The following is a 15,019-nucleotide window of genomic DNA, read 5'->3' as shown; positions in this document are numbered from 1 at the left end:
TTAAAGAACATGGGACTGGGATATCATAGCAATTACAGAAAAGTGGCTTGGGGATGGACAGGACTGGCAGCTTAATGTTCCAGGATACAAATGCTACGGGAAGGCAGAAAGGGAGGCAAGAAAGGAGTGGGAGTGGCATTTTGATAAGGGAAAGCATCACAGCTGTACTGTGGGAGGATATTCCCAGAAACACATCCGGGGAGGTTAGTTTGGTAGAATTGAAAAATAAGAAAGCGATTATCACCTTACTGGGTTTGTACAATAGACCCTACCAATAGTCCCTACCAATAGTCAGCAGGAACTTGAGAAACAAATTTGTAAGGAGATTTCAGTTGTCTGTAAGAATAAATCGGGTGGCTACGGTAGGCGATTTTAACTTTCTAAACATAGACCAGGACTGCCAGGGTGTTAAGGGTTGAGGAGAGGAATTTATCAAGTATGTATAAGAATTTTTTTTTGATTCAGTATGTGGATCAGTATCTATTGCAAAACCTTGGGGCGGCACGGTGGCACAGTGGTTAGCACTGCTGCCTCACAGTGCCTGAGATCCGGGTTCAATTTCCGACTCAGGCGACTGACTGTGTGGAGTTTGCACATTCTCCCCGTGTCTGCGTGGGTTTCCTCCGGGTGCTCCGGTTTCCTCCCACAGTCCAAAGATGTGTGGGTCAGGTGAATTGGCCATGCTAAATTGCCCGTAGTGTTAGGTAAGGGGTAAATCTAGGGGTATGGGTGGGTTGCGGGTCGGTGTGGACTTGTTGGGCCGAAGGGCCTGTTTCCACACTAAGTCTAATCTAATCTAATCTGACCTACTCTTGGGAAATAAAGCAGGGCAGGTGACTGAGGCGTCAGTGGGGGGAGCACTTTGAAGCCAGCAACCATAATTCTATTAGTTTTGAAATAGTGATGGAAAAGGATAGATCAGATCTAAAAGTTGAAGTTTAAATTGGAGGAAGGCTAATTTTGATGTTATCAGGCAAGAACTCAAAAACTGAGTTCTTAGGGGCAGATATTCGCAGGTAAAGGGACAGCTGGAAAATGGGAAGCCTTCAGAAGTGAGATAACTAGAGTCCAGAGAAAGTACATTCCAGTTAGGGTGAAAGGAAAGGTTGGATAACTAGAGAAATTGAAGGTTTGGTTAAGAAAAAGGAGGAAGCATATGTCAGGTATAGACAGGATAGTTCGAGTGAATCCTTAGAAGAGTATAAAGGCAGTAGGAGTATACTTAAGAGGGAAATCAGGAGGGCAAAAGGAGGACATGAGATAGCTTTGGCAAATAAAGTTACGGAGAATCCAAAGGATTTTTACAAATATATTAAGGACAAAAGGGTAACTTGGGAGAATCAGGCCCAAAGATCAGCAAGGTGGCCTTTGTGTGGAGCCACAAGAAATGGAGAAGATACTAAACGAATATTTTGCACCAGTTTACTGCGGAAAAGGACATGGAAGATGTGGAATGTAAGGAAATAGATAGTGATTTCTTGAAAAATGTCCATATTACAGAGATGGTGGTGCTGGATGTCTTGAAACACATAAAAGTGGATAAATCCCAAGGTTCTGATCAGGTGTAACCTAGAACTCTGTGGAAAACTAGGAAAGTGATTGCTGGATCTCTTGCATATTTGTATCATCAATAGGTGAGGTGTGGGAAGATTAGAGGTTGGCTAACTTGGTGCCATTATATCAGAAAGGTGGTAAGGACAAGGCAGGGAACTAGAGACTGGTGAGCCTGACCTCAGTGGTGGGCAAATTATTTGAGGGAACCCTGAGGGACAGGATGTACATTTATTTGGAAAGGCAAGGACTGATTAGGGATAGTCAACATGGCTTTGTGCGTGGGAAATCATGTCTCAAACTTGATTGAGATTTTTGAAGTAGTAACAAAAGGATTGATGGAGGGCAGAGTGCTAGACATGATCTATCTGGACTTCAGTAAGGCATTCAATGATGTTCCCGATAAGAGAATGATTAGCAAGGTTAGATCTCATGGAATACAGGGAGAACTAGTCATTTGGACACACAACCGGCTCGAAGGTAAAAGACAGAGGGTGGTGGTGGTGGTGGGATGTTTTTCAGACTGGAGGCCTGTGACCAGTGGAGTGCAACAAGGATTGGTACGGGGTTCACTACTTTTCGTCATTTATATAAATGATTTGGATGTGAGGATAAGAGGTATAGTTAGTAAGTTTGCAGATGACACCAAAATTGAAAGTGCAGTGGACAGCGAAGAAGGTTACCTCAGATTACAATGGGATCTTGATCAGATGGGCAAATGGGCTGAGGAGTGGCAGATGGAGTTTAATTTAGATAAATGTGAGGTGCCGCATTTTGGGAAAGCAAATCTTAGCAGGTCCTGGGGAGTGTTGCTGAACAAAGGGACCTTGGAGTGCAGGTTCATAGCACCTTAAAAGAAGAGTTACAGGTAGATAGGATAGTTATGCTTTCCTTTATTAGTCAGAGTTTTGAGTACAGGAGTTGGGAGGTCATGTTGCAGCTGTAGAAGATATTGTTTAGGCCACTTTTGGAATATTATGGAAGGATGTTGTGAAACTTGAAAGGATTCAGAAAAGATTTAAAGGATGTTGCCAGGGTTGGAGGATTTGAGCTACATGGAGAGGTTGATTAGGCTGGGGCTGTTTTCCCTGGAGTGTCGGAAGCTGAGGGGTGACCTTATAGAGGTTTATAAAATCATGAGAGGCATGGATAGGATAAATAGACAAGGCCTTTTCCCTGGGGTGGGTGAGTCCAGAACTACAGGGCTTAGGGTGAGAGGGGAAAGATATAAAAGGAATTTAAGGGGCAACATTTTCATGCAAAGGTTGGTGCATGTGTGGAATGAGCTGCCAGTGGAAGTGGAGGGAGCTGGTACAATTGCAACATTTAAAAGACATCTGGATGGGTAAATGAATAGAAATGGTTTGGAGAGACATAGAGCAGCAATATCTCACACACTCCTTACTTATAAAAGTTCTTCCACAATAGTTCTAAGTGTTCTAATCCCTTTAATTCTTTCTCAAGTTCATAATTAAAAGAGTTGACATTTTACTCCTATGCTATTGCAAATGATCATTTTTAATCAAATGTAAGTAAATGAATCAGAAAACTGCTTCACCTTGAATTTTTATTTGTCTCCATGTGCAACGACAGCTATCATTCTATCATATCTATCAGTAAGAATCACAGGATGGAGTCTTCACTTCAATAGCCATGCCATTAGGAATGACAAGGAAGTGGAAATGTCAAAGCAGTGCATGAAGATCTAACATGCTGCATCACGGATTGTCAAACTACATATTTGCACGTACAACCCTCAAATCTAGTGAAATACTCATTTCAATCATGGTATCACAATCTTATTTGACCAAATTGTTTCTTTAACAGAAAAAGAAAGTGTGCTTAGGTACAATATCTGTTATCCTTCTGTGTCAGGGACAGGGTGCACCTGCACCACATGATGAACAAATTTGCCAAATGCTCCCTGCCAGACAGACCCAACCATTCCAGAAAGTGATTACATTTACCCTTAAATTTAGTACAGGTTGGAATGCATTGCAACACGTTAACGTGTCATAAATCTTGTTTTTGCACCTTTGACAAAAGGACTGCAATGAGAACATAAAAGACCAAAGGAGCAGAAATTGGGCCATTTGGCCCATCACATCTGCTCTGTGTTCGATTATGGCCAATAGGTTTTTCAACCCCATTTTCCCACTCTCTCCCTGTAACCTTTGGCAGTCAAGAACTTATCTACCTGTCTTAAATTTACTCAATGACCTGGCCTTCACATTGCCTTTTGTGGCAATGAATTCCACAGTTTCAAGACACTCTGGCTAAAAAGGTTTCTCCTTGTCTCCTTTCTAAAGGGTCTTCCCTTTACTCTAAGGCTGTGTCCTTGGATCCTCATCTCGCCTGCCAATGAAAACATCTTCCCAATACCCACTCTGTCCAGGCCATTCAGTATTCTATAAGTTTCAATGAGATCCCCCCTCATCCTTCTAAACTCCATCAACTATAGTCCTAGAGTCCTCTCTGTTTCTCATATGTTAAGCCTTTCATTCCTGGGATCATTCTCATGAACATCCTCTTGACACCCTGCAGGGCCAATACATCCTTCCTGAAATATGGGGCCCAAAATTACCCACAGTATTCTAAATGTGGTCTGACCAGAGTCTTATAAAACCTCAGAAGCACATCCCTTCTTTAAATTCTAGTCCTCTCATGATTAATGACAACATTGTAACAATTCAACCTGCAAGTTTACTTTAAGAGAATTGTGGATGAGGACTCCCAAATCCTTTAACATTCCAGATTTCTGAATTTTCTCCACATTTAGAAAATAATCCATGCCTCATTTCTTCCTAACAAACTACATGACCTCTCACTTTCCCACATTGTATTTCATCTACCACTTCTTAGCCCACTCTCATAAACTGTAAATTTTTTGGTTGCCTCCCTGCCTCCTCTACCTTTGTATCATCTACAAACTTGAAGAATGCCCTCAGTTCCTTCATCCAGATCACTAATGTAAAAAGTGTTATCCCCGATATCTAAATATGAACAGTGACTACACAATTTCCCAAACTGCCAGTGTTGCTCAATTATAAAAGTAGTAATAGAAGTGGTATATTAAATTAACAACAAAGACGGCATACTTAAACTACTGGACTTGTGCCTCACTACACACTTTACATTCAACAATCAGATATACGAACAAATCAACGGAACACCCATGGGATCACCAATCTCGGGACTCATAGCAGAGGCAGTTATGCAAAGGTTAGAACAAACAGCACTACCACAAATTCAACCCAAACTCTGGGTCAGATATGTCGATGACCCGTTCGTAATCATCAAAAACACGGAAATAGAAAAAACACACCGGATCATCAACGCCACACTCACAGGAATCCGATTCACGAGAGAAGAAGAAAAGGATAGCCAACTCCCATTCCTAGACGTGATAGTACAGAGAACACCGAACGGAGAATTCACCACAAGGGTACACAGGAAAACAACACACACAGACCAAGTCCTAAACTATGAAAGTAACCACCCCAACACACACAAACGAAGCTGCATCAGGACACTATTCAAAAGAGCCACAACACACTGCAGTACACCAGAACTGCGAAAAGAGGAAGAGGAACACCTATACAAGGTATTCGCCAAAAACGGATACCCGCGCAACTTTATCAACAGATGCCTAAGAGACAGACCACGGAACGAGGACATGCCACAACCAAAAGGACTAGCCACACCACCATACATCAGGAGCATTTCAGAACTGACAGCCAGACTACTGCGACCCTTACGACGCATAACGGCACACAAACCAACAGCCACGCTCAGACAACAACTCACTAGAACAAAGGACCCGATACCCAACATGAGCAAAACTAATGTAGTTTACAAAATACCATGCAAGGACTGCACAAAACACTATATAGGACAAACAGGAAGACAGCTAACAATCCGCATACATGAACATCAACTAGCCACGAAACGACACGACCAGCTATCCCTAGTAGCCACACACGCAGACAACAAGCAACATGAATTCGACTGGGAAAACACTACTATCATAGGGCAAGCCAGACAGAGAACAGCCAGGGAATTCCTAGAGGCATGGCATTCATCCACAAACTCCATCAACAAACATCGACCTGGACCCAATATACCAACCACTACAGCGGACAGCTGAAACTGACACCCGGAAGCGGCAAGGACAGACCACTATAAATACCGGAAGAAACATCAAAGAAGCGCTTCGCAGGAGGCTCCAGAGCACTGATGATGTCGCCTAGCCAGGGGACGAAACGTTTGCAACAAGAACTTCCAGCTCGGCGAACAGAACCACAACAACGAGCACCCGAGCTGCAAATCTTCGCACAAACCTTATATTAATTTAAAAATATAAAGTTGTAAGAAGTTGATATTTAATGTATTTTTCCACATATGGAGTCAGATATTACGAGGGGGCATAGCTTTAAATTAAGGGGTGGTAGGTATAGGACAGATGTTAGGGGTAGATTCTTTACTCAGCGAGTCGTGAGTTCATGGAATGCCCTGCCAGTAACAGTGGTGGACTCTCCCTCTTTATGGGCATTTAAATGGGCATTGGATAGGCATATGGAGGAAAGTGGGCTAGTGTAGGTTAGGTGTGCTTGGATCGACGCAACATCGAGGGCCGAAAGGCCTGTACTGCGCTGTATTTTTCTATGTTCTATGTATATTCAATGTATATTACAAGATAATATATGGCTTGGAAAGGGTGGACGCTAAGAAATTGTTTCCCTTAGGCGAGGAGACTAGGACCCGTGGGAACAGCCTTAGAATTAGAGGGGGTCAATTCAGAACAGAAATGCAGAGACATTTCTACAGCCAGAGAGTGGTGGGCCTGTGGAATTCATTGCCGCGGCATGCAGTGGAGGCCGGGACGCTAAATGGCTTCAAGGCCAAGATTGATAATTCCTTGTGACATCAAGAATTTAAGGACTACAGGGAGAATGCTGGTCAGTGGAGTTGAAATGCCCATCAGCCATGATCAAATGGCGGAGTGGACTCGATGGGCTGAATGGCCTTACTTCCACTCCTATGTCTTATGATCTTATCCCATTTCCTCCTTGGCAGATTTAATTTGTTGGTTTGTGAATTTACTGTTCCCAATAAACAGTAGAGCACCTTATCAACACCCCAAATTCACAAGAAATAGGGATGTTTCTCAGTAGTCAAGATTATTTAACTTATATTTAGGTAATTATATCATCATGTCTATGGCTAGGATTTTGTCCCATTTCTATAAAGGAGCATCTCACATTCTCTAATAATGAAAAGTGGAGCAGATTTTATAGGATTGAATGACTGACTGTTAATAAAACTCGTAGTGAAAATTAAATGAACAAATAGTTGTCTCTCATCCACAAAATACTGTTATGTAATGTTGACATTGAGAATTCGAATGGAGATCACAAATTCGTCACTATGCATATCACAACTCAATGAGGTTGTAAATGGCTATACAACTAAGCTTTTTCAAGGAAGTAGCTCATATTCAATTCCACTGATTGCTTAAATTACAATTTTCTCAGGAACTCAAATGTAAATATTGTTCTACAGGTGAGCACCATAAGATTAAAAGGAGAGGCAAGCGTAGAACTGTTTTTATATTATTCTTATATCAAGGTTTTTATACATGTAAGTTAGATTTCTTAAGGTTACAATCAAGATGAAAGGAAGACAGCATAGTCCCACTTGTTCCAGAGGCATTTCATAACATGTCTGAACAGGTGGATTAGTAATATCCACAACAGGGGTAAAGAATGAAATAATCTTCTCCAGCAGCAATCACAAATTAGAGTTTTATTCTCCCACCATATTCTGAAGCTCCACTAATTTTCTATTATGGAAAAACAGAATCTTAAATTACATTTGTTTAGCATACAAGCTTTCAGTCCAAGTATACCTTAACAATAAAACTAAACATACATCTAAAAATCAAAATCACAAATCAAAATAAAACACAAGTGATGAAACATACCGCACTACAGACAGAAGGTGAATGGTGAATGTTTCTAATACATTTGTTAAAACAAAAATAAGTTTGCTAAACTGAGTGCAAGTTCTAGGATTAATTTCAAGATTATATAAAGTCAGAGTGTAGAAAATACTTACTTTCCATTTTGATAAACTTCCACAGAGCTGTTCAGTTCCTCTAGTTCTTCCTTCAGAAGCTGCAAGTTGGAGTTCACAAAACTCAATTCCAGAGCCACATTTTCCTTCACCTTGTTGTTAGTTGTAGCCCTGAAACATTGAAGTTTAAAAATGAATTAAAAAACCATTCCACATGACAATCATTTAGAAATATTTGTCATCAATAAATTGGAGAAAAAAGGCAACGTATTCATAGCAGTGAAATTTCAATGCGTCAAAAAACTGAACATATAATTATTTTTGTCTCCAACTCAGAAATTAAACATTAAAGTTTGACCACAGGCTTGATGACAAAATCAAGCCTGAATAATTTAGGGTGGAGTAATACTAAATCATCTGAGTCTTTTGGTGACATCTTAAATCAAGGCTCTGTATGCTAGCTACAGTAGATGTAGAGATCTTATTATATTATGTAACAGGAAACTATAAATAAATGAAAATTCTTTCTTATACTACAAGTCACATTCTCAATCTCATCCATGCTGGTAAAAAAAGGCACAAAGGGATCTCGGAATGATTTTATGCACGTAAAAGCAATCAGAAATCAGATACAAAAGTAGCATTAACAAAGTCACAGCAGTAGATCATCTATATTAAGAGCATTATATAGTTGTAAGCTGTTATAGTATTGGAAGTCTAGAAAGAGTGGATAAACAAAAACAGCGTACACATATTTTCAGTTTTTAACACTGGACCAAAGACTGACAAAAGGGCTAAACCTGCTTCTTTCTCATAAGTGTATTTTCTTGCCCATTAGAAAATGTAGCAGTGAGATGAATGTCTATCTGACTGCCCTTCTGTATTGTCTGTAACAAAGAGCAAACTTGAGATATGTGACCAAAACCAAGTACATTCAGGGAGCTGTGCAATGAGGTAAGTTATTTTGTTTCATATTTTGTAGTTTGATTTAAATGCCATTTCTTTTAATTTTAGAAAAATTCTGCAAATATTACTCATGAAATATTTGAATTGCCCCCTCAACATCCTATTATTACTCAAATAAAAAGGTATTGCAAATGCTGGAGACAATGAAATTTAAAAAAAGGACAAAACACTGGAGTAGGTAAGAATCATATTGGACTCAAAACAGTAAATCTGTTCTCCACAGATGCTGCCATGTTGAATTTCTCCAGCACCCTGTTGGTATTCTTCCTATTGCTTCCTGCATTCTGTATCAAACAAAAACACTCACTCTCCACGTATGAATTATGGCAAAGGAGAGAAATAAATGTGTATTTTAATTAATCATGAAAAGCTGATGAGGTAAAATGGCAACTTTAAAAATTGAGCTCCTGGAGCAGATTAATTTTTGATAATCCACAGAGTAACAAGTGGGATGAATTCATAAAGCAACAGTCACAGCATTCCTTCAAATCTATGGACTCTTCCACTTGAATAGTCAGTTCTGGCATGGTACATCTGGGTATTCCATAAAGCTGCCTACACCTCTTCTGGTGCACAAAGTTCAATTGTCAAGCTTTAATCAGAGTAAATTAATGCAGATGCTGGACATCGGAAATAAAAAGCAGTAATTGCTGATAAGGCCCAGCAACATATGTGAAAGCTGAAAACATTTTTGAGTCCAATAGGAACTAAAGAAATGGAAAAGTGATGGATTTTATGCTGCTGAAGTGAGGAGGATCTCTAATCTCCTTTACTCTCTCACCTTTCCCTGACCTTCCATTATGTTACACTTGTTCCTCCCAATTCTTTTCTTTATTGCCAGTATTACTTCTAACACTGTTTCCTTTCCTACATTGATTTCAGTGAGTTATAGTTCTTTCAAATTTCAGGTATAACATCCTCTCCCTCATCTGTGAAAACTGACAGAGCTGAATTTTCACTGCAGGTCACTTCTGTTTATGCTCTACCAATGAAGAAAACGTGCCAGCTTTTCATATTTTCATTCTAGGACAGAGTTCAATTTCTGGGAATCATGATAGATGACTCTCAAAAGCAGAGAAACAGGTCTGGTACATGTGGATTCAGTTCAGTAGAAGGTCGGTCTTGGTACACCAGTACTCTGTCCCAATATTTAAAAACACAATGCAACATTAACGAGCTTCAGCCCTCATACCGCTCTCACACTACACAATCCCAGGCCCTGTCCATGCCACCTTAAAGACTCAAACCTCATCTAATGGCTCTTCATACTAATGCCCTCTCATACCCTCCATGATAACCTATGTCTTTGTACGCACCTCCATTGTCCTTTATAGCCTCTATACCCCAATCCACGCCTTTGCGACTAAGGACAGGCCTCTGACCCATGCTGAGATAAAATAAATTTGAGTTCAAGTTTGAGTGATCTACTGACTACATTTAACTTCAACTCCATATAAAAACAAGCTATGGAATTCATAATTCCACCAAGCAGTATATAACTGCTTGGAAATGTAAGTCAGACAACATTAATACTGTCATGACACCCTCAGGTTTATGTCAACAGAGTGTGAATAGTAAGCAATGGATTTTGTTTTTCAAAAAAAGGCACTCAGGTAAATTTTCTTTCAAATTTGAGAAGGTGCCTTAAAATGTCTTGATGACAGCTTTTGACCTCTCCAATAAATGTTAACCCTTCCAACAGTTTGTGTACTTTCCACACACATTCATGTCCTCATTTACAAGCCCCAAAGGACATTTGACCTCTCACAAAATGTGATTTCCTGAAGAAGGGCTCATGCCCAAAATGTTGATTCTCCTGCTCTTTGGAAAAGCGCAGCAGGTCAGGCAGCATCCAGCAACTCATTTTCAGCTCCCACAAAATGTGTCTTGGATTAATATACAAAAGGAGTACTGTATCTTCCAAAAGTGTACCTTGTCGATCAAAACTACTCAAAATTCTTAGTTAGATTAGGTCAAATTTGCGCACACATTGTATTTCCTATTCCTAGCTGGTAAAAATTATAAAAGTTGGCAATTGCAATTTTATATGGACAGCTACCTCCGTGAACCACAGGTGTGCAATTTGGAATCTGAGCTACCTACCTCCTGCAAACTAAGTGCCATGTTCACGGACAGGACTACCAGATTAATGCAGCTGCAGTCATTGTCACAAAGAATTAAGCTGCAGTAACAATTTAGTAAGTTGTTACGACATGGGATAAACCCTTCTAAATTTAAACCCGACACAGAGAAGCTCGTGGCTTAATCTGTTAAATTGCGAGAGGCAAAGAAATATCCCAGAGGTCACCATTTAAAGTAAAAATTAACACGTTTATTCTTTAAGTCTAACAGAGAACATTAAAACAACAACTAATTACAACTCCTTTCTCCTAAATCTATCCTTTTCCTCAGACTCTATAATGCTGGTCCAATAAAAGTAAAAACCTCAATTAAGGATTTAGCAAAAAGAAAATCACTTTGCAAAACTAGCCAGGTTTGTCGATTCTGCTTTGCAGATTTTCCTGGGTCGTCTTTTCTTCAGTCTTCTGCTACACAACTTTTCTTATGAACAGGTACGTTTCAGAGGGCTATTTATTGGTGCCCTTTGCTAATCTCCCCCTAACTTTTCAAAATGTCCAATTTTACACTCCAAAACATATCCCATTCCTTGGATCATATTCCATTCCTTGGATCATTTCATTGGTTTGATGTTATCCAAACAGTAAAATTAAAATTCAATTGGATTTTCATATATGGGCATAATTTGAACTAACTGACCAAATCTGAATTTGTTTTTGTTCCATGGCAACAACTCCAGCTGTTTCAACCAAAGGTTACATTTTTAAATTGTTCAGCACACTACTTCCTTGCTAGCTTTCTCGCTCTCTCAAGAAGTACAGTACACACCTACACCTTCATAACAAGGTATACCATTGAGTTGTTTGCTACTTTTGTTTTGAGGAGCCTATATTACCCTTGAAATGTATTTTTCTTCTAACATGTAAACTGTAATTCTTCATATTTCTTGATATTTCAATTTTTTGCAGTTTTTTCTTTGTCAACATTTTATGTTTCCTGTTCCTTGGGCATTAATTTTGAGATAGAGATGGATTAAAATTAAAGAATGGTTTTGATAGAAGTGCAGAGAATATTTTCACTTGTGAAAGAATTGAAAATTAGAGAACATAAATCAAAGATAATTATGAAAAAATCTCAGGGAATAAAGAGTAATTAAATACAAGCAAAGGAAACAGAAGTAGGCCATTTTACCCACAGTATGTAGCTCCATTCAATGGCTGATCTGATCATCCTCACTCCACCTCCTGCCTTTGTCCCATAACTTTCAATCCACTTATAGATTAAAAATTTGTCTGTCTATCTCATCCAAAAATATGCTTATTTACCTACACAGGCCTCTACAATACAGAATTCTACAGATTCATGGCACTCAGAAGAAACTCCTGCTCATCGGTCTTAAAAGCATGACCCTTTATTCTGAGTTTTTGCAATGTTATCCTAAACTCTCCCGCAAGGGCAAACAACCTTACCATAACTACCCTGTCAAAGCCCCTAAGAATCTTGCATGTTTTAATAAGGTTACATATCATCCTTCCAAATTCCAATGACTTCAGGCCCAACCTACTCAATCTGTCAGAGTCAGGGAACTTTAGCACAGAAAAGTCTCTTCAGCCCACTGCATCCACGCCAGTTGAAACCAACCACCTAACTATTCTAATCCCATTTTCCAGCACTTAACCTACAGTCTTGTATGTGTTGGCATCAGAATTGTACATCCAAATATTTCTTAAGTAATATTAGAGTTTCTGCCTTACAGGCAGCATTCCATCACCTTCTGGGTGAAAAAGTTTTTCCTCACATCTCCTTTAAACCTTCTGCCACAAACCTTAAATCTACGCCCACTCGTCAATGATCACTCATTAAGCAGAATAGTTCCTTCATGTCTACCCTATCTGTGGGGCATCACAGTGGTTAGCACTGCTGCCGGAGACTCGGGTTAGATTCTAGTCTTGGACAATTGTCTGTGTGGCGTTTCCACATTCTCTCCGTATCTATGTGGGCTTCCTCCGGGTGCTCCAGTTCCTCCCACAATCCAAATATGTACTGGTTAGGTGAATTGGCCATACTAAGTTGCCCATAGTGTTCAGGGATGTGTAGGTTAGGTGCATTAGTCAGGAGTAAATGTAGAGTAATAGGGTAGGGGAATGGGTCTGGGTGGGGTACTCTGAGGTGGGGTAGACTTGTTGGGTCAAATGGTCTGTTTCCATATTGTAGGGATTCTATGAATTTAAAAAAATCCTCCTCATATTAGCTTAATCCTGTCCCCTCTCAATTTCCTTGGCTCTAAGGAAAACAACATCTCCAACAAGCGAGAAGCTCAGCATCATCTCTTGACGTGCAATGCCATTACCATCACTGAAACCCTTGCCATCAACATCCAGAGGCTACCACTCATCAGAAATGGAACTGGATTAGTGATATACATAATGTGGCTATGACAGCGCAGTGAGTTACTTCTACCTCCCCAATGCTTGTCCACCAATGACAAAGCAGAAGTCAGTAATGTGATGGAATGTTCTGCACTTGCCTGAATAAGTGCAGCTCCAACAATACAAGCAGCATGATAGCATCCAGGATAAAGCAAGCCATTTAACTGGTTGCCCATCCATTACCATCAAGATTTACTCACTTCATCATTGACACATGGCAACATCAGTGTGTACCATTCACAAGAGGCACTGCAGTAACTCAAGATGCTTTTGTATAACAGCTTCCAAACCCAAGACCTCTAACATCTTGAAAGATCATAGGCAACAGATGCAAAGGTACAACCTTCCAAACTCCCCTCCAAGTCACACACCATGCTGACTCAACCTACATTTCTTATATTTTGTTTTCTCCTCAGAGATCTGTGCATGGCAGCGACTTTCAAGATCAGAAGTCAATGCTGGGAATTGCGTCGGCATGCCAGTTGATGTGTACGGGTCCTCAGAGCAGTTGCCTGGCTACACTATTTAGAAACATCGTGGTTTGTAACTATAATGGCAGTTGCTTCACTGTTACAGGTCAAAGTCGTGCAACTCCCTCCCAAGAGCATTGTGGGTGCTCCACTCAAGAAATGTCACAATTCAAGATGGCAGCTAACCATATCACTGCAGCACAATGAAGGATGGGTAATAAATGCTGGCATAATTTGCTATATCCAAATCCCATTTACTGACAAAAAGAAAGATGATTAACAAAAGCTCTGTAACATTTCAGTATGAAATCAATAATTACCTTAAAAGAAGGTTCTTAGCTACTATGTCAAAAGTCACATGAAACCAGGTTATAGTTCAACAGTTTTATTTGAATTCACAAGCTTTCAGAGCACTGTCCCTTAGTCAGCCTGAAAGCTTGTGATTGCAAATAAACCTGTTGGACCATAACCTGGTATTGAGAGACTTTTGACCTTGTGCATCCCAGTCCAACACCAGCACCAGCACCTCCACATCTTAGCTACTATGATTGAGAGAGAAAAGAAAATCAGGGCTGTTTACTCTGGAAAATTACAGAATGTGAGGAAATTTCACCGTGCTTCTCAATGAAAGTTTTATTAGATCCATTACAGGTGGGTAAAGAGCTTGATATAAACATGCAATCACAGAATTGAGATGCTTAGAGAAATTCTCATCATTTCAAAGGATAGAATTGCCGACCAGGAAATAAAATGCTGGTGTACACAATGACTGAATACATTCAAAAGAGAGCTGAATGAATTTGGTGTGTGGCCAGTGTGGCAATACTATAGCTTTAAGACCTGTTTTTTGACCTGATTTGTATTTTAAAAAAGAAAGTATGTGCCACAGGTGACAAACAGTCAAAGCCAATAAAGTAAACAGCTTGACAGGCTTTAGAGCATTTTAACTCTAGATCAGTAGAAGCAGCCTAAATGGGTGTGGTCAAGCTCATCATTATATTGGTCATAGAATCCCTAGAGTGTGGAAACAGGCCACTTGGCCCAACAAATCCATACCTACTCTCTGAAGAACATCTCACCCAGGCTAACCCCCCCTACCCATCAGTGTAACCCTGCACTGCCTATGGCTAATCCACCTAACTTACACATCTTTGGACTGTGCGAGGAAACTGGAGCACCCAGATGAAACCCACAGAGACATGGGGAGCATGTGCCGCCCATCTTTCAGATAACTAGGATTTTTAGTTGTTGCTGGGGGTCTTGAAGCTGGATGTGGAAGCTCTTATTTCTCTCTCTGATGCAGTTAAAAGTGGAGGTTCTCTTCCTGCTGCTAGAATTGCAAGAGAGACAATCTGTGTTATTGAATTTGCTTTTGCCAAGGGTTGATTATGGAATGTTACTAATATTGGAACATTTAATTAGTAGTAGTTAATGTATATACTTTGTTCA

At 40.0% G+C, this 15,019-nt stretch overlaps 1 protein-coding gene across 3 annotated transcripts in view; it reads right to left on the bottom strand.

Moving 5' to 3' along the window:
• Positions 1 to 15,019, bottom strand: part of rhpn1 (rhophilin, Rho GTPase binding protein 1) — a 95,866-nt gene that overhangs the window by 62,890 nt on the left and 17,957 nt on the right. For all 3 annotated transcript variants that reach the window (XM_060824455.1, XM_060824456.1, XM_060824457.1), the window contains exon 3: positions 7,669 to 7,797. In XM_060824455.1, coding sequence (XP_060680438.1) covers positions 7,669 to 7,797 — 129 coding nt within the window. The remainder of the gene's footprint in view (positions 1 to 7,668; positions 7,798 to 15,019) is intronic.

This window comes from Hemiscyllium ocellatum, chromosome 4 (genome assembly GCF_020745735.1).
Source record: "Hemiscyllium ocellatum isolate sHemOce1 chromosome 4, sHemOce1.pat.X.cur, whole genome shotgun sequence".
Classification (NCBI taxonomy): domain Eukaryota; kingdom Metazoa; phylum Chordata; class Chondrichthyes; order Orectolobiformes; family Hemiscylliidae; genus Hemiscyllium; species Hemiscyllium ocellatum.
This window is presented reverse-complemented; position numbering and strand designations above follow the sequence as displayed.